General features: G+C 51.4%; 1 protein-coding gene across 2 annotated transcripts in view; it reads left to right on the top strand.

The window, feature by feature from the left end:
- The window catches only part of LOC144099035 (uncharacterized), a 187,983-nt gene that overhangs the window by 132,731 nt on the left and 36,761 nt on the right, over positions 1 to 18,491 (top strand). For both annotated transcript variants that reach the window (XM_077632048.1, XM_077632049.1), the window contains exons 2-3: positions 10,247 to 13,621; positions 15,030 to 15,122. In XM_077632048.1, the coding sequence (XP_077488174.1) occupies positions 10,247 to 13,621; positions 15,030 to 15,122 (3,468 nt within the window). The remainder of the gene's footprint in view (positions 1 to 10,246; positions 13,622 to 15,029; positions 15,123 to 18,491) is intronic.

The following is an 18,491-nucleotide window of genomic DNA, read 5'->3' as shown; positions in this document are numbered from 1 at the left end:
GGTACTTTTTCTCAGTCCCCCGTTACATGCGGGTCTTCATTAGAGATTCTTTTGTCAACGTTTTTAACGAAGGTAGCTAGCATATTAGGCCTTTCGTCTATCATCGCGGCGAATGCATTCTGTTCGCGCATCAACTGCTCGTCATACGCATCATGGTCCCGGCAGCTGTGCACGTCATCCCAGTCATCACCATCATCATCATCATCATCACCATCAGTCCATCTACGGCCACTCCTGGGCAAAAGCCTCTCCTGCTGACCTCCAATAAACCAATAAGCCAATGAACAATTCAGGCCAGGGATACTCGCAAAACAAGCCACCAGAGGAATCTTCCATGTCACGCTGTCACCTGTCCACCTCATTTGCGGGATGAGACACTAAGCATTTAATTCTTTACGTTCTCTTACTCAGGCGACTGCCCTGCAAGACAAGAAAGAAATGTTGTTCGCTAGGACTAGAACGGCATGGTCCTTTTTGCTAAACTCTGTTACGAGCAGCGTTGTACAGAGTTTGGGTTACAATCGGGACCTCCACCGAAACGACACCACGCCAGTTTCGTAACGCAACGCCCGGCCCCGCGACATGACACCAGAAAAGAAGCCGCACATCTCGGCGTTTCCCAACCTCGCAAAACGTTGCTCGCGAAACCACCGAAAGAAACGGCGTAATTTATTTTGACATTTCTGAGCCCCCGTTCGTTGCACTCCCCAAGATTACTTTTTGTTCGGACAGCACCGGGAGCGTTTGTAGTCAGACCGTTTATCCGATTTCCTAAGCCGCCCTGAGGCCAGAATCGTTCGTGTTCAAGCCGAGCGTCCATTTTTGACGCAACTATTTGCCTCTAGTTTTTTTCACGCTATGCTTTTCAATACAAAAAGTTGTTATAAGTGTTGCTTTTCTTTTTGATGCATGATGAATCAAATAAATGAAAGTCCCTTGAAAAAAACAAAAAAGAGGGGACAAATAGGATAGCTTAGTGGAAGGCTTTTTTACGGCAGAGCTCAGTGACACCGGAGCGTTTAACCCTTAGAGGCGAGGAAACGGTCCTAAGCTGACCACTTACACAAGTTTGATGTCTTACGCCGAACCTTGGAAGCCAGGGCATATATTTTCTAATTCATCCTTCCCCATTCACTTTTTTACGTGAGAAGTCATAATATTATATGCAGGGACAAGCAGAAAATAAACACCACAGAGCTGTGGACATAGACAGGTCGACCTTGACGCATACGAAAGTGCGATAGCAGTCTTTTTTTGCTCCTGAAGGTTGGTTACCCTGCACAGATAAGTTCATTTAGCGTGTTTTCCAGCTGTCTAGATATAAACCGTGTTTTGGCGATATTTGATTTCCTTTCATCGTATGATGTAGCCTGTTACACAACATCTCGCGAGTGCCGGTAAGAAGAGCAGAGGAATAACACGTGTAGAGACGAAAGGAAGCAGGAAAAAAAAAGAGGGAGAGAACGAGCTGCGCAACAGGCAAACGTGTAATTAACGGCCACGTTCGGAATGCAGGGTCTTACGGCCACACAAAAAAGTAAACACGACAGCACCGACCCCCAGACTTACAACAGGGTTTCATGCCGTCTGTATGCAAAACACTACATGCACTGTATACATTTTAACAGCCAGGGTGCAACTATTCTTCCAGGCCGCGCAGCGTGCATTTATCTACTACCATGTCCACAAGTATGCATGTACAGCTGTTATGAGGAGATAACGTTTGTTTCTGTTGTTGTTGTTGCTCACACGCACTTTTTTAAGCGAAATTTATTGCCCGTGGGCATCAATGATGGGTGAAGGTGTGATGAATGATGTAGTAGAGATTAAATGAAAGGAAAAAGGCTAGCTGGTTTGATGAAGTCCAGTAGAGAACGATGGTACGGTCCCTGTGTCCAGGCAATGTATGAAGTACTTGAGCGTTACAATACCACAAGAAAGGCTTTGGAAAACGTGGCACCATCTAGTGCTGCCTAACGCAAAACAATCTGGTGCTGTCTTCGTGAAGCTATTTGTACGTATTCATTAGTACTTAAAACAATTTTGCAATTGGTTTGCCGGTGTGTGAAGCTTTCTAGTCACTAGAGCTAACGGCACAGCAGCTGATGCGCTGACTTCTCACTACGTAAAGTACAGCTTTAGACTGTTGAAACTATTTTTTTGTACAGCCCGCCTAATTACTTCTGATGCGCAGATTAGACGTATCGGAGTTCAGAGGTGTGTTACAAAATAAAGTGAAATATGTATAGGCGACAAATTCAGCATGATATCGCAATTCTCGCTTGCTCAAGTGCAATAGTAGCAATTGTCGAGGCGACAGTAAGAACTTCAAGACGCATTCACGTGAGGACGCAAGAATGTATACGCACTGATTCGTGCATTACAGAGAGGTTAAAGTTTACAGGCTACACATTTCATAGACAGCACCTCGGAAGAGTGAATCTGCATACACAATTGGCTTTCGTTGTTAGGCGGTATACATAACCAAGTGCCGAGCGCCGAAGAAAAAAATAATTAACCTCACCTTCTTGCCTTGAACGTCCCACTTCAGTTTTAAGTTACGCGCTTCACAACACACGCTTTTTGCTAATTGTTTTTTTTAATTCTGGATTCACTTTTCCGCGACGTCTTTCCCGTTGGATTTTCTCGCGAGATTCTGGAGTCCTTGCAAATAAGCCTTGAACATTCACAACTGCACGCATACAGCCCGCTTCGTGAAGGCTGCTGCTACTTTCAAACAACCTTCTTTGCTTAGAGCTGCTTGTGCGAGGTTTCTGGTGTCCAAAAAAAAACTACACTCAACGAGCTAATTTTCGAGTGGCATAATTGATGTGTAAAAGTATAAACCACTAAATAAAAATTATCAACACGAAGAGTGCAATTTGTATTATATAGGCGTGCTGCTGCCAGCCAGCCACTCCGTTTTCAGCGCGACGCAGAGAGTAACGAGGTAATTTATTCCAACAGCGCGCCCGCGAAGACCGCGACAAGGCACGTCAGGCGGTAATTAGAGCAGCCGGGACAGCGGCCTCTCGGAGAACACCGCTCCGTCCCTTCAAACCCGCTCGCCTCCCGCCACCGCTGTTCGTGCTTCGAGACACGGGACACGCTAGGCCGTCCAGAAACACTTGAGGAACGCAGCCAGCGAGCGGCTAGCCGGAGCACAAGAGGCGACAGGCGCCGCCTTGGAACGCGCGCGAAATTCATTACGTTAGCATTGCTCGCGAGCTGGAAGCGGCCTGCGTAAGAGCTGAGGCGGCTCGCTAAAGAATGACGGTGCAAAACACATTCCCGGCGTCTCTCAGCAGATTGTGCAAAGAGTGCACGGGTTGGTGTTGGGCAGACGCGGTTGAATAGACCTGAATGTCTACGTGTTGTTTCCAGTTTCGCCTCCGCTCAGCACGCTAGCTTTTATCAAAGCTTCAGCGCGTGTATGCTGGAGAAATTGAAGTCATAGAGGCTGCAGAGCATTGACGAAGAAGGAACGGTGACGAAAAGAAAGATGGAATGGCGTTGCGACTTCCACGCCGTGCCTTGTTCACAATCGCGGCGAGGCCTAACTACAGTCGGATACAACTCAAGAACGCAGCGGCTTTTCCCCATCAAACTACCCCCTTCCTGCCAAAGACGTCGGCCAATTCGCATGACCTTGCTAGTGTGACTAAGCAGGGAGTTGTAGATGAAACGGGATAATCGCTTCCCTCTATGGTCGGGGATAGAACCCACTCTCCATTGTGGCGCCGCTCCCTGAATTGTAACGCAAGCAGTGTCATTAGAACCGGCCGACGGCATTGGCTAGAAGGAGTCATTTGACGAGGAAAAGCCGCTGCGTTCTTGAGTTGTATCCTACGACAGCGTCGCTTTAAATACGGCGCGTGACTGCCCAGACATCTTACGTATACTGGTTGCAGATTTCCATCTGTCTTTCCGGCACTGCCGCGCGAATAATCAACGACTTCAGATAAGACCGGGATGCTGTTTTTTTCTTCATTCGCTAGCACACGTGCCTGTGCCCAGTCGATACTGTGGTTGGCAGATATGTAATGTTCGGAAAGCGCGTTCCTAAGCCACGCGCGCATTCTTCATTGCACTTAGAAACAGCGCGATGAAACGCGGACAACACGAAGAAACGACATACACAAGCGCTCGTGTGTGTCGTTTCTTCGTGTTGTCCGCGTTTCATCGCGCTGTTTCTAAGTGCAATGCATTACCAACAAGCCCGGAACCTTGCTCTTCTCGACATTCTTCACGTCGTTCAGGTGTCCCCGCAAACTTATTTCAAAACTCATTGTCTCCTTCAGCACCTCCTCTACTTTTTTTCAATGCCAACCGCATTGCTCGCTTCGCAATGAGAGCCCTTTGGACGCCTTAATTCAATTAGTTGACCTGATGCGGCGGTAAGCCACGTGAGGCGAGTCTAGGAGCGGCTGCCTGCACAGATCTCTGAGGCTGCTTGCGGCCGCCGCTTGTGGCTATGGCTTGCGGCTGCTTCAGTTCATGCGCGTTCTGTCGCAAGAAGCCGTCAAGAGAGTTCTCTCCCCCATGGCCATGGAGCAGGTGCGAAGGCTAGCCGACGGGAAAGAGTAAGAAAGGAGGGTAGGAGTGTGCCTGGATCGGTCTGATGCGCCGTATCTGGCTGGAATTGAAAAAAAAAATTGGAAGTCGCTTAAGCTTCGCCTTTAAGAGTGGAATGCGACAGCGTGTTGCAGCACTGCCAGGGAGTCCACGGAACGCCATCTCCCGTTCGGCGCGACGCCTTGCCCGTTAGACACATCGCTTTGCTACGTACGGTGAAACGGACGCGCGGAGCGGCAAACCACGTAGAAGCGCTGCCAGGCGCCTTACCAAAACACGCGGAACTCAAGTTGCGGTCGTAGTTCGTCGGCGCATCGTTCTCGACAAACCCGATGCCACGAACGCCAGCATAGCTTCCGCGCCGAACGAACGGGCAGCAAGCCGCAAGCTTCGTGGTGAACGCGCTTTGGGTGTGCGCTGCGTTGTTCGCCGCTCACCGCGTGATTCCTGCGTGCCCGCACGGCCCCACTGCGCCCGAACGAGACCAGCGGGCGGTGCTGCCATCGCGCGCTATCTGTTGGCGCGGTGGCGTACATTGCGAGGAGGAGGAGGAGGAAGAGGAGGAGGAGGAGGGGAGATTTTTCGCTCACGGCCAACGCCGCCGATGACACCGGCTTTTCTGCGACACGAGCTACTTAACGCTGTCGCGTTAAAAAAAATAGATGAGGCGGTGTCTCATAGACATGCACAACTGCGTAGTCGCCGCGTGGGATTGCATATACGACGCCTGGCAAGTATTATTTATCAGTTTGCCTTTATCTCCCCTATTCACTCCTGAGCCTGTGGATTGGCACATGCGCAGACTACGTCACAGCAGCACTTACGGCCCGTCGTTCCATTAATGCCCGGAATGTATGGAATCGCAGCTCGCTCCTCGGTGCCTGAGGTGGGACGGAGCGCAAGACAGGAGAGTAGGCTTTCCACGAAATCAATAAATTGTCCAGGATAGCCGCAAACAGCCGAATCGCGGGCCAATGAGCTCCGAGTCAGCAGCCTGGTCGCCTCGTTTGGTAGAGATTCTTTCCTTTCGGCGGAGGAGCGAGATAACCACGGAACGCTTTTGGGAAACAGGATGGACAGAACTGAAATGAAGGTATTTATCGGTGTGATTTCGTTTTCTGTAATTATTAAATGTTAGTCGTGAAGATTCTCGGAAGAAGAGTACGCCTAGGAAAAGGAGACAACAATCGATTTTCTCTACAATCGTACACTGTACAACTGCTTCCATGCTGTTCAGGTGTAGAGTAAAGCTATCCAATGCTTTTTTTTTTTATTCAGGACGCAAAAGTAATCATGCACATACCTCAGAAAAAGTTTGGGGTCAGGCATGAATAATGCCAGTGCCCGAGCCTCGTATTATTCGACTGTAAACCAGGCAACCGTCATGGAAATAGATGCGCCCGCAGCTGATACGTGAATTTTCTTCGTCAGAACTTGCTCAAAAATTTCATAGGTATTTGAGAGACAGAAACCTTGTAGTCGAGCCATATATTGTACATCAACTGTGGTCATTTCTGGCAACGTGGAGTCAATATCAAGGACGTCGGTGCAGACATCCATTGACACGCTTGTAAAGGGCGATTTCACAGAGAAAGACCATAATTTCCCCGTCTTCGGTTTCAAGGTCACGATCTTATGTGCGTAGAGCTCCTGCCGATGAGCGGTGAGATAGCTCAGTATAAAAACTTTTAGATAAAAAAAACTTTTGGAGATAAAGAGTTTTGAATAGAGGTATGCGTTAAATCCACCTTTGAACGCAACAGGAGCTCAGGCTTGTGTATTTGCAGTAGTCCATAGATTACAGGGTCTGACGCATTGCGGCACAAGTGGTAATACAGTGACTTGTGCTGTGGGAGCAGTGTTCTGAGGTTGTCAGCCAGCAGCTTCTGCAGCTATTTCTGAACATTTGTCATCTAATCTCGCGCGATCCGAGTGTAAGTGCCAATGTCGTCTTCTCCTTAGTAAGCATGGCACAATGTCTTCCAAGAAGGACGTCGTCTTCTTTCTGTCGTCGTGCTTATCCGACAACACGGTGGCAATACCGTTATCGGTTGGAGTATTGCAGTAGCGAAATTAGTACGCAGGCTTTTAGTACCGTCTTTTTCCTGGCTAGACAGGGCGAGAAACCGTAGACCGTGTGCATAGCTTGGAAAAGCCACCGACAGGCGCGTACGTGCAGACTTCATCTCGGCGCGACGGGTAGACCAAGTTCACAGCACATTCCGCATCGCGAGTGAACTTTCTTAACACGAGGGGGGGGGGTGGGGTGGGCGGGGGGGGGGGGGGGGGGGGTTAAAATTTACGCCGAGGCTCCACTTTGTTTGTCCTGCTTGTAAGACGACTGATAGTGCACACACAATCTGGGACCATCCGGAGACCGGTCCTGATAGTATGACAACGTGTTTCCCAATTTGTTCTCGTGAGACCGTTGATCTTCCCACGATTGAAAGCCAGCCTGAAAGGACTGGTGCAGTTGTATGCGAGCTAAATCTTCAGGCCAGTTGAATTCTAACCGGCGTCTAGCGAAAGAGTCGCCGTTTTCAAGCTTCCTGACCTTGTCTTTCTAATGAAGAGCGTTTGGAGTGCCAGCCGTTCAGCCTTCGAGACTACACTTACTCCAAACTTTGAAGAACCAGGCTGGTTAACCGTAAAGAGCGGGGAATCAAGCACTGAGCGTTGTAAATGAGGTTTAACTTGAGATGTCTTTTGCACGTAGCAATCCGGGTCGCCGGCAGAACTGAACGGCGTGTCTCATTGTGGCAGGGGCACGTTAAAGAACCCCAGGTGGTCGAAATTTCCGGAGCCCTTCACTACGGCGTCTCTCATAGCCTGAGTCGCTTTGGGACGTTAAACCCACATAAACCAAACTATCATTGTGGCAGGACGTGTGCACTCGTGATCGTAACAGCATAGCAGACGACGCTCTCCCTTCGTGCGCGAACTCGCGCCGTGTTGCACGCTTATCGCCGTTATAGGGCGCTGACCAGCAGTTTGGTCGACGCTCGCGCTATATGATTAAAAATCAGGAAGGCTGTACATGACGAGCGCTGTCTTTTTTTTTTCTTACGCGTCATTCTTTTCCTGAAATCTATTTATTGGGAGACGTTGGTGATGACTGGAAGAACGTTATTGCTCAGGAAGAAAGACACTACAAAAATAACAGGACATGAGCACTTTCATGGTATCTGTCTTTTTAGCGCAGTAAAGTTCTTCCAGTCATGACCACCAACCAACTAGCCCAACTTGCAGCCTTACTACAATTGATGGTGGCTGCCGTTCAGCTGATACATTCATACGGCTACAAAATACAGCTATGCAATGATTTCAATTGCTCTTAAAGAACGATTCCGCAACTTGTTTTGTAGCGAAAGCTACATTGGCCACGAACTCGCAGTTTCGCCGTGCTCGCATTCCCACCGTGGCCGCACCGCATCACGTGACCAACCACGTGTCTGGTCACGTGACCAGCCATGGCGCCGCGCCGCACCACGTGACCAACTACGTGGTTGGTGGCGGGAGCCACTGAGACCCCCGCACACTCACTGAATAAAAAAAGAAACCCTGTGCCGAGGCTCGGAATCGAACCAGGGCCCATGGCGTTTGAGGTGGAGACGCTGCCACTCCGCCACGACGGCTCTTTCGTTTTCCTTATTGCATGGAAATAGTGCCGAAAAGAAAAGCCTAAGCACTCTTACGCCACTCCGCCACGACGGCTCAAGGTTTAATCGTGAATAAAGGCGCAACTAGTGAACGCACGGGTTTCATATATTAACTCTTCCGAACCAGATGTCGCCGCGCGCTCGCTATGTATATCCTGGCCGAACAGAGCTAGGCCGTCAGCATTTTTTTTAGGGGACATTATATGTTGCCCATCTTTGGGCCGTAACAATTGCAGAATACTTAAAATGTATTACTTAGAGCTTATGATAATTAGAATACATAAAAAAGTATAGAATCCGAATTTTCTTTGTTTTTTTTTTGCTAAGAGCTTGATTTACAAATTTAACTTCCTCTTTGAAAGCACTGTGAAGGCATTCTATGTGCTTCCCTGCTTCTGCTTCTTCGTTGCTTGTAAGCTCACAGGACGACTTCGCATCGCAGCGCCACAGGCGGCGTTTTGCTCTTTATAGCGACGCGTTATGACAAAGAAACTTCCGCGCTGTGATCACAACACTCGGCAAAAGGACTTAAGATATGAGAACGAAAGAAAACGCGACTTCCCCTCGCGTTCCCACTTCCTCCACCTAGAGGCTAATACAGGAACTGCGCGAATGACGCCGCCGTAACGAAGTCGCAGGGGAACCCAATCGAATTATCGTCCCTAACTGGTTCGCTCACCTTTTCGTTTCCTTCACCGCGTTCGAACGAGGCGGTCGAAGCACAACGCATTGTCTCTCCACTTTGACGGCAGGGCAACAGGCAAGCACTGATGGATTGTGGGAAACAGTTAATGGTAAGGAACAGGTCTTCGCTGGGACGATGTTTGCGCAAACCATTTGACCAGTCGGCGGCAAAACCGATGGAAGCGTATAGAATGTCCCAGAGAGGTGCGCGGAGGGACATGTCAGCGTCAAACACATTGCCGTCGCTCTGTCCAAGTCTTTAGTTTTTTCACCCTGGGCAGAGACCACTGACTCCTTTCTTCTTCCGCCCTTCTTGCTCTCTTTTTCTACTGAATTCTCTCCTTCCTTGCAGGAGTTCGTTCCAAACAAAGACCATCGCAAACACTGATAAACTTGAGTATTTCCTTCGACGGGCCGAAGCGAGATCGACCGGGATTCATCGCGCCGTGAAAACAGTCCCACCGAAATAGAATTCGATTTACGGACAGCCAGAAATGAATTGCATTTCACATTCGAGGCGCGCGTGGGGCCTTGGTGGTCGAATAACTCTTCCTCGAGTAGAGGAACAAATGTATTGCTGTGTTCCCGTTCGCTTACCGCGGTGGCTCTCGCATAGCAAAGAAAAAAACGGAAGAAACATTTAGAAATACGACTCTTTGGCGCCGGATCACGTTCTCGCCCGGTCTTTTCGATGCTCGTGGCCTTAACTTTGGCCTTTGAACTGCCAAGGGCTTGCACGTGATGGAGGCGCTGTCGTAGTGGTGAAGGGACCCGCTTGCTGGTGTCTCTTTCAAGCAAGCGAAGCACGTTCGGAGTTCCCTGCTGCGTGTGAAACGAAACGGAGTCGTGAACTGCCTTTCGAGAATACAGCGCTCTATTGGGAGCAAATTTTCTCCTTAAATTTCAGGCAAGGCTTCTTTGTGATTGTTCTAGCCCGTTTGCATTTGTACTCATGCCAGATATACGTAAATATTACGGGTCGATGTAAACGCTGGCTTCTGCAGGCTTATGTAGGTTTTAGCAGGCACTGCATGCTCCTGAAATCCTACTTAACTTCATTTCTTCCGATTCTTCCGCACTCCAGTTTGTCATTTTGTTCCATAATGTTCAGCAGCATCGTTCGTTGCCAACATGACCTGTTATGACTCCACAGGTCCCTCTTCAGTATGCCCACCATTCTTCACAACTAGCTTTTTTCTACGCTGTTAGTGTTCGTTTATGAAGCAATAGCTTCCTACTGAAGCCACAAAACAGACAGCGCGTTCTCTGCCTTGAATACGAAAGAAATAGGCGTGCGTTGCTCATGGCCGCATTTCGCTGTCACGCAGGGAACTCCTTGGACGCGTCCCGGCTGACACTGCGCCCTGCCGCGCCGCTAGACCTGGTGGACGCCGGCACGCAGGTAGACCTCTCGGCCGACACGATCGCCTACGACTCCGACGATGACATGATGAAGCGCAAGATCAGCGCACTGCGCAGCCGCAAGGGACACCCCATCTACTCGCGCGAGGACATCCGCGAACAGTACTGCATCACGCGCAAGGAGATCGCCGTCCTCGACGACAAGGGCGCTGCCAGGAGCCTCTTCGGCTGCCTGGCCGCGCAGGGCGGAAGCAGCGCCACCGGAGGAGGAAGCCCCTGCAACGCGGCCCTCTTCTCATGCGTCCAGCGCGCCTCCAGCGACGAGAACATCCCGCCGCCGCCTCCGCCGCCGTCCGGCGGCGGTAAGGACGACGATGACGACTTCGCCAGTTCGGGCTTCCGTCGGCGGCCCAAGCCGTTCTGCCTGCAGGACCCGAAGCTACGATTTGGCAACCTCGACGCCACCGACAGCGACTCGGTGCGAGTCGTGGTTCACTCGAGGTCCTTCTCGGCGCGCCCGAGGCTCCAGAGCTGCAACAGCTACGGCAGCACGAGCCAGGGCAGCCTGGCCAGCAGCAGCAACCTGAGCTACGCGTCGCGCTGCGCTTCCCGACCGTCCAACCTGAGCTTCCAGTACGAGCGGGTCACGCTGGGCCAGTGTCACAGCGTGGACGCCCTGAACGACGCCTCGTGGAGGCGTCGCAGTGACGGCGGCGTCGCAGTGCCCGACGGCCTGCTCGACGACCGCCGGGCCAAGCACGTCAGCTTCGACTCGAACGCGCTCGTGCGCAGCAACACGGTCGCCGGTGGTCTGGAGGACGTCGAGCTGAGTCTCGGGGGCCCCGCCGCCACGTCCACGCCGCTGGGGCGCCGCGCCGTATCCACGCCGGACGGTTCCCAAGAAAGGCTCTTGGACGCTCGCTATTACCAAGATTCTTTCGAGAGATCCTCGTTCGGACGCCGACGGGCTCTGGTTAAGACGCAGGCCACGCAGACCGAGACCGTCTACCGGACGAAGGCGTCGCTGCCGGCCTACCTGACGCTGTCGCCGCGCGCCGCGCGCGGGGCCAAGCACAAGGCCGCCCGGCGGCGCAAGGCCAAGGATGCGCGCCGGGCCGGCACGTCCGTTAGCGACGACAGCGACGAAGACGTCATGGAGGTGGACCTCGTGAGCAAGCAGCAGAGGCTGCTCCCGTCTCCGAAGCCGCACAAGCAGGCCAAGGCCAAGCAAGACGCGGCATCTCTGATGCCCGTCAGGTTCGAAGACGGTGGCCTAGAGTTGAAAAGCCCCCGCACCATGGGTCACATGGAGGAGCTAAGCAGGGCTCTCTCCAAAATCGACCCGCTCAGGGAAGCCAGGAGCAGTTCGAGGACTGCTCCCAGCAACCATAACCACGAAGACGCCGCGCCAAGCAGAGAGAGCAGGCGCGACGTGGGCGGCACCCATTATTCAGGACCGCGAGTGGAACACCCGTCGTCTGTCAAGCAATACCCCTCCAAGGAATCCCACAGGAGAGAAGAGAAGCGAACCACCCACCCCGCGCAGGCTGAGGGACTCACGTCCCCGGAAAGCGAGTCGTCTAGCAGCCAGTTCACGGAGCGCGAATCCTCGCGGAGCGAACGTTCCACCAGCAGTTCTGGACCTGCCGTGGCGGCCAAACTGCGAGAGGCAAACGCAGACGCCGGCCGGCAGGACACGACCAGCGAGAGCACCACCTCTGAATACGTCACGGCTACCGAACACTCTGCCAAGGTCAGGGAGTCTGCAGAGACGAGCAGTGGCAGTCAGCCTCGTCGTGACGGCACCGACACGTCCTTCGAGACAGCGTCATCGGCCAGCCTCTTCAGCTCACCGTCGTCGAGAAATGGCGCGCGTACGAAGACCCCTTCTCCGAAGGCGCACGAGGCCTCCTCGAAGGACGTGGCTCGGGATCCGGACGAAGCGGCCTTGTCCTCCGAAGAGACAGAAAAGGGCCACAACGACTCGTCAGACGAATCGACCAAGAAGGAAGAGCAGCTGCTGTCCTCGGAGTCCGGCGAGTACTCGCTGGGACGCGCCGAAGGAGTCGATGATGAAGACGAAGACAGGACTGACAAGTCCGACGACGAGGATGGTGCCCTGGAAAGAGACGCCGAGAGCAGGCCCACGTCCCACGCCGACGAGTTTTCCGAATGCGCAGCACCCCACCAGCCGCCCGACCTGACGCGCACGACGTTCTTCGACCAGGGAGGACCGTGCTCATCCCGCAACGACGAAGACTCAGACGACATGGAACCCATCATGATGCCCTTGATGACGTTCCGCGACGTCCAGAATGCGATCAGCCGCTCCGAGATACGACAATACGACGAGCTGTCCACCGTCTCCGAGGTGTCTGAAGAGAACAGCAACTCGGACCAGCAAATCACCGAACGCTACCAGCCGCCAGTGCCGGATGTTGTCAGCAAGCCGGACACCCCGCCTCCTCCGTTGCCTCCGCCACCGATTTCATTAACCACGCCACCACCAGCGGGAGAACAGTCGCCATCGGAAGAGCAGCCACCAGAGATCCCGCTATTGGAAGAGGGACCACCACCTCCGGAGCGGCAAACACCCACGGAGCCATCAGCAGAGCGGCCGCCACCGCTGTCTCCCGACCAGCCCAAGGAGCCCTTCCACTACTCGTCTTCCGAATACCTCGACTCGGAGGTGCCCACTCCGAGCTTCGACAGCGCCACGACTTCGGGTAGCTTCAACATGGACCTGCCTCCGGCCGCCGCCGACCAGACGAGCCACGGGTCCAACCTGTCCACGACCACGACCGACTCGGACGGAAAGAGCGTGGTGGCCGCCGAGGGCGATTCGACGCGCAACGGCGACAGCACCGACGTGACGGACAGTTCCACGTCGACGACGAGCCGCTGGCGGCCGCCCGAGACGCAGAGGCAGCAGCCCGATGGCGGCGGCGCCATCCCCAAGCAGCAAGGAGGTGCCAGCGTCGAGCACCGGCGCCGACGCGAGCGCGCCGCCCGCGTCCGCTGGGAGACGATGGACGCCTCGTGCGCTCACGCGGTGGCCGCCGAGGAACACTGGCGGCAGCTGCAGCAGGGACGCCGCTCACGGTCCCTGCCGCGCAGCCCCGAGAGCAGGGCCCTGGACGCGGCCGTGTGCAGCCAGTGCGGCGAGAAAGTGCGCGAGCACCACGTTCCCGGGGCCTACTCTTGGGAGCGGCCGCTCAGCCGCGGCCACTGTCCGGACGGGCGCCGCTCGGCGCCCTGCCCCGACTACGGCCGCCCGCGGCTGCCGATGCCCTTCGCTTCGGCCGACATGTTCGACGACGACGACGACGACGAAGACGCCGGTAAGAGATCCCGTTAAACTGCACGCCAACCTAAACTGGGTAGTGTGGACGGCTGCGGTCCCGCAGCAGAACCAGTGATCGAGCGATTATTTTAAGTATACTCCCTTGCCTGCCCTCAGGGCACCCTTATGTATTCTGGGGAGAACAGTAGCGCAAGCAAGATCAGTTGTGTCGGCTTTGTCGCATGCCCTGAAAATCCTCCCATAGCCATTATCAGGAATTCGAGGCAAGTGCTTTCAAGTTCTCTTGGCTAGGCTTAGCGCCACTGGCCGGGCGCTGTCCTCAATTTCTGGTAATGTACTGGCCCGGCGTACCAGTGGTGACCTTTTTTTTTCAACTATACGGAGCTCAGACCGCTGCTGGTGACTTTGCCGCTTTGTCGGCTATAGGCCTTCTACATTCTTGCTACAGTTGCGTCGCTAGCATGAGCGCTTATTTTACTGGTTAGAATGCCTACTGTTAAACCATCCGCGCCGTCCCTTGCCGATAGGTGCACGCAGTAAAGCCTCATTTTGCTACAAACCGTCTGATACCTTAGCCTTTGGGTGCCTACTAGATGTCCATCTTAAACCGCTACACAGTGCATGTGCGATTGGAGTGCCTAAAAGGAAAGAATATCGTCATTATGCACGTAAAAGCTGCGCGACATCTGAGTGACGTTGCAATCCTGGACTGAAAAAACAATAACAACAATAACAATAACAAAAACAACAATAACAGGGGCGAGAGAAGCGACAGCTGTTCATTATTGTACATTTTGGTATGGCAGACAGAGTTTTTCAAGATCACCTAGAAGGAAAACAGGCACCACAGTCTGGGCGAGTTCAAAAAGCTCTTCATCCTCCGCGAGAATTCCGCGATGTGGACGTTTCGTATTTGGCTTAGTTAATATTTCGCTGAAAACATGGATCCCGCTAGCTAGGTCCCTATACTGTCCACTTCATACTGGTAAATTCGTTTTCGCTTATTTAATAAATTTAGACAATTCAATGTTCCATATTAGAGGCGTATGAAAATCAGCACAGCATTTCTCGAAAAAGGTCGCATTGTTACGACTGAATCCGCATTCTCTGCCACTTTTCGAAGGGTGGGCTTCCCGGAATTCCTACACTAGTCTACGGTGCCCGAACGATTGCAACACGCTTTTCCTCTATGGGTAATTTTGAGAAACTCTATGACAGCAGTGTAGCTCCAACGTATATTAAAAGTAATGACTATGAGTTGACAAGTATTGAGCGGTGAACTGAAAACAAAATACGAGTGAATGTGGCCACCTTCGTGATGTGTTCTTCTATACCTTAGGTGCAAAGTTTGTGCCTTGATGCCAACCATCGCCTCACGAAAACCTTTTTTTTCCAAGTTAGAATGACCAGCCGGAGCTCTCCATTTTACTTTTTTGTCCTTGCAGGTATACACACGAGAAGTTACAGGCAAACAAATTGGCTCTACATTAGCAGCGAACACGAGCTGCAAGCCTGGAGACAGCATCTTACGACTAACTGTAAGTGTTTAGAGTTTTCGCGCGAGGAGGTAATTCAAGAAGAGGTCTTAGTCTGGCTGATTGGTGCATGTTGGTGGAAATGACTGAACAGTGCTAATGGACAGGCACAGAACACAGGCACATGCGCTGCGTTCTCCTCTTCCGTCCCGTATGTTAGAGCTGTTCAATCGTTCCCATCGAAAAGGTAATTCGTCCCTGACAGCAAGTCCAGTTAAATTGATTCATCTGTATTGATTGATTGATTGATTGATTGATTGATTGATTGGTTGATTGATTGATTGATTGATTGATTGATTGATTGATTGATTGATTGATTGATTGATTGATTGATTGATTGAAACGAGCGAGTCAGTGAGTGAGCGAACGAGCGTGTTAGTGCTGAGTTAGTCAGTATTCTAATTGTTAGCCGAGCGAGTCAGTGGTCGAGTTAGTGGTTGACACAAGACGCAGAACTGGGCTTGCGAGCGAGCTTCTCTGAAGTAAGTAAAAATAAAAAAACTCCGGGAAATTATCTAGTTAATCTCTCTAGCCCATTCCCCACATTCTGCGTGGTGCGGCTACCAAATTTAATTACACCGCCTTCCCTATCAGCGCAGAGTGGATCATTATGCCTAACTTTTCGCGCAGAAGCTCTACACGCAACAGCATGAAAAAAAGTTGTTAGGAGCAAAGGAGCTGTTGTTTCTTTTTCTGGCTTTTCATCGGCGATTTCGAGCTCCCGACGGTGTTCACCACCGAGACGCCGGCCTCAAGTCACCGAGAGAGAATGAGCGGTTGCGTTGATGCGGTCATTCCGGCCACGAGCAAAGCCGCAGCACAAATAATGGCGGCCATTGTCGATGCATTTGCGGCACGCCAGCGATGGCTTCTTTCCAAGCTGATAAACGCCCTCTCCCAATGCAGTGCAGCCCGCTTTTCCTCCCACAAAGACGAACAAAAGACCCGTGGCTAGTGCGAGGAGGAGGAGGAGGAGGAGGAGGAGGAGGAGGAGGAGGAGGAGGAGGAGGAGGAGGAGGAGGAGGAGAAATGTCGGGATTGTATAAAAAGGCACTTTCGTTCTCTGAACTGCGCAAAAGGGTAATTAGGCACTGTGGCGCATTATGAGAAACTCAATTACCACGACGATTAACGAGAAAAAAAACAGAAAGAAGCATATCTGGTAAACAAGACACATCTAATGGACGCAGCTCGCCGGAGCTTAACGACGTTATATTCGCATTGGCTCAAGGCGCACGAAAGGGTGCGCTATAAGCTGCGAGATGCGAAAGGGACTCTAAACGGAATGGAAGACTTTCTATAACTTTCTCTGGGCCTTGACTACACCAATAAACACGTCGTTATTACAACGTCAGCTGCACTGTTTCCCCGCTGGTGCACCTTCAAGGAGATATTTCCGCTATAAAGCGAGCTGATTTGTAATGTAGTGGGTTCTCTAAAATGGAACTTGCTATCGCTTTAAACCATGTTCAAATCCTTTAAATAGATTGCAAAATCGAGATGAATAATTACTACACTGTGAATAAGGCTGTAAACTACTCAGAGTAGCAACTGCATTAAAATTGAATTCTTTAAACAAAAACTGTCGCAGTATTCGCTGCCGATGCAAATTGTCCTTCTTCGAGCTTATAACCTTTTGGGTACAAATTAATTATGATTAAATTAGAGAAAGCTGTTGACGACCGCTCTTTTAGTGGCAAGAATGTCTTCGCTAAAAACCTTTGCCCTGTCGTCACTTTTATCGTGGTGACTGCAATCCGGAGAGCAGAAAGGCAGCAAAAATGGCGTCTAATCAAAACTCTCTATTTGCGCTGACTTGCGCCCACATTGGACTGAATCACTCGGCGGCGGCCTAGCAACAAGCGTGCTCTGCGGTCGTCGAAAAGAATGCCCGCCGCTGTCGGCCGTGCTTAATTTAAAGCTGGTAGCGAACTTTCGAGATAAAGCGTGCAGAGTTACGACACTCTGGAACAACTAGAATCAGCTCCGACTGGTCGCGATCAATCGAGGTAAATCTGGTCGCGTCTTGCATCGCAAACAAGCAATAAGGCGGCGTGCCGGCAGCTTTGAAGAATGAGCAAACACTACACAGATTCGCGCAGCATTTTCTTTCATGTCACAACTTTTTTTTTTTAATAATTACTGCGAGAGACAAAAAACGAATGATCGTGGCGGCTGATGCAGTGCGTTGACAGTAACACTGTAGACACCCTGCGGGCCTATTACTGGTAATTAGGCTGCAAATCTAAGAGCTGTCAATGACGAGTGCATTTTGTATCTAAAGTAACAATAAATACTCATAGCGACCAGTATCCTCTGCTAAGCACGAACAGGCTTCCCGCTTTAGAAACGCTGCATTTTCAGGTACATTTTCAGAAGCAGGGATACCGTGAACGCTTTAGTAGCACATTTATGCAATAAATGCCCGTAATGCACAGAAGTAAAGCGTAGAGCAGCTGTTTACAATGCAGTCGCTTTCTGCGAGTGCGTGAGGTGTGCGACTATTTAATTTAAGCAACATTTTACGACAAGACAAGCTAAAGAAAGTAGCTTTGCCTTTTTCTCTTAACTGGGTAAGTAAAGGAAGCGCCGCTCACGTGTACTAACTTGATCATGGTCAGTGTAAACATGAAAGTGCGTGTCGTCGCGCGCTCTTACGGGGCCGCGAGGAACTAGCATATGTGCGCAGTGCATGCGCGCACTGCGCATTTACGCTGATTCTGCGAAGCCCCGATAGATGGCGCTAGTCGTAGACGAGAGCAGGCACTCCGTGTTCCGTGTTCCCATTAATCACGATGAAGACAGTACTCGAATCTGCAACGCCAAGCATTAGTGAGAACACTTTACAGTGACCGGATGCTAAACCACCCAGTTTGAAATTACACCGGTTATTTTTAGACCGTAGCCTGTGCCTTAAAACGCACATCCTTGCGACATCTACCTGCGACGCAATGCCGCTTTAGAGCAAGCGGTCGAGGGTAGTGACGTGGTCAAGCGGACTCGACACCTGACATCTTTACGCCGTAGCACTTCCGCTTATTTTCCAATGTGTGCCCATAACTTGCAGAGGCCACCTCACTGTTCATATTTTGGCTATCTTCACTGCGTATTATCAAGTCAGTGTGCGTTCATGGCATATTTCGTGTGTATTTATACCAGCAGCCGGAACATATAATATGCTAGCAGATACAGTACAGGGCGGTTCAGTCAAAACATTAGACAATTTTTAAAAATAGGATTTTTAAGTTGGACGAGCGTTTTTTACGGCATAGCATTGTCAGCGGTGTAGTACATTAGAAAACAGCGAAGGCGTGCTAACTAGCAGGCTGGTTACTACTTTAGTATTGTTTACTTTTTAACTATTACTGTAAG

This window comes from Amblyomma americanum, chromosome 7 (genome assembly GCF_052857255.1).
Source record: "Amblyomma americanum isolate KBUSLIRL-KWMA chromosome 7, ASM5285725v1, whole genome shotgun sequence".
Lineage (NCBI taxonomy): Eukaryota > Metazoa > Arthropoda > Arachnida > Ixodida > Ixodidae > Amblyomma > Amblyomma americanum.
The sequence above is the reverse complement of the archived record's forward strand: the minus strand, read 5'-3'. Positions and strand labels throughout refer to the sequence as shown.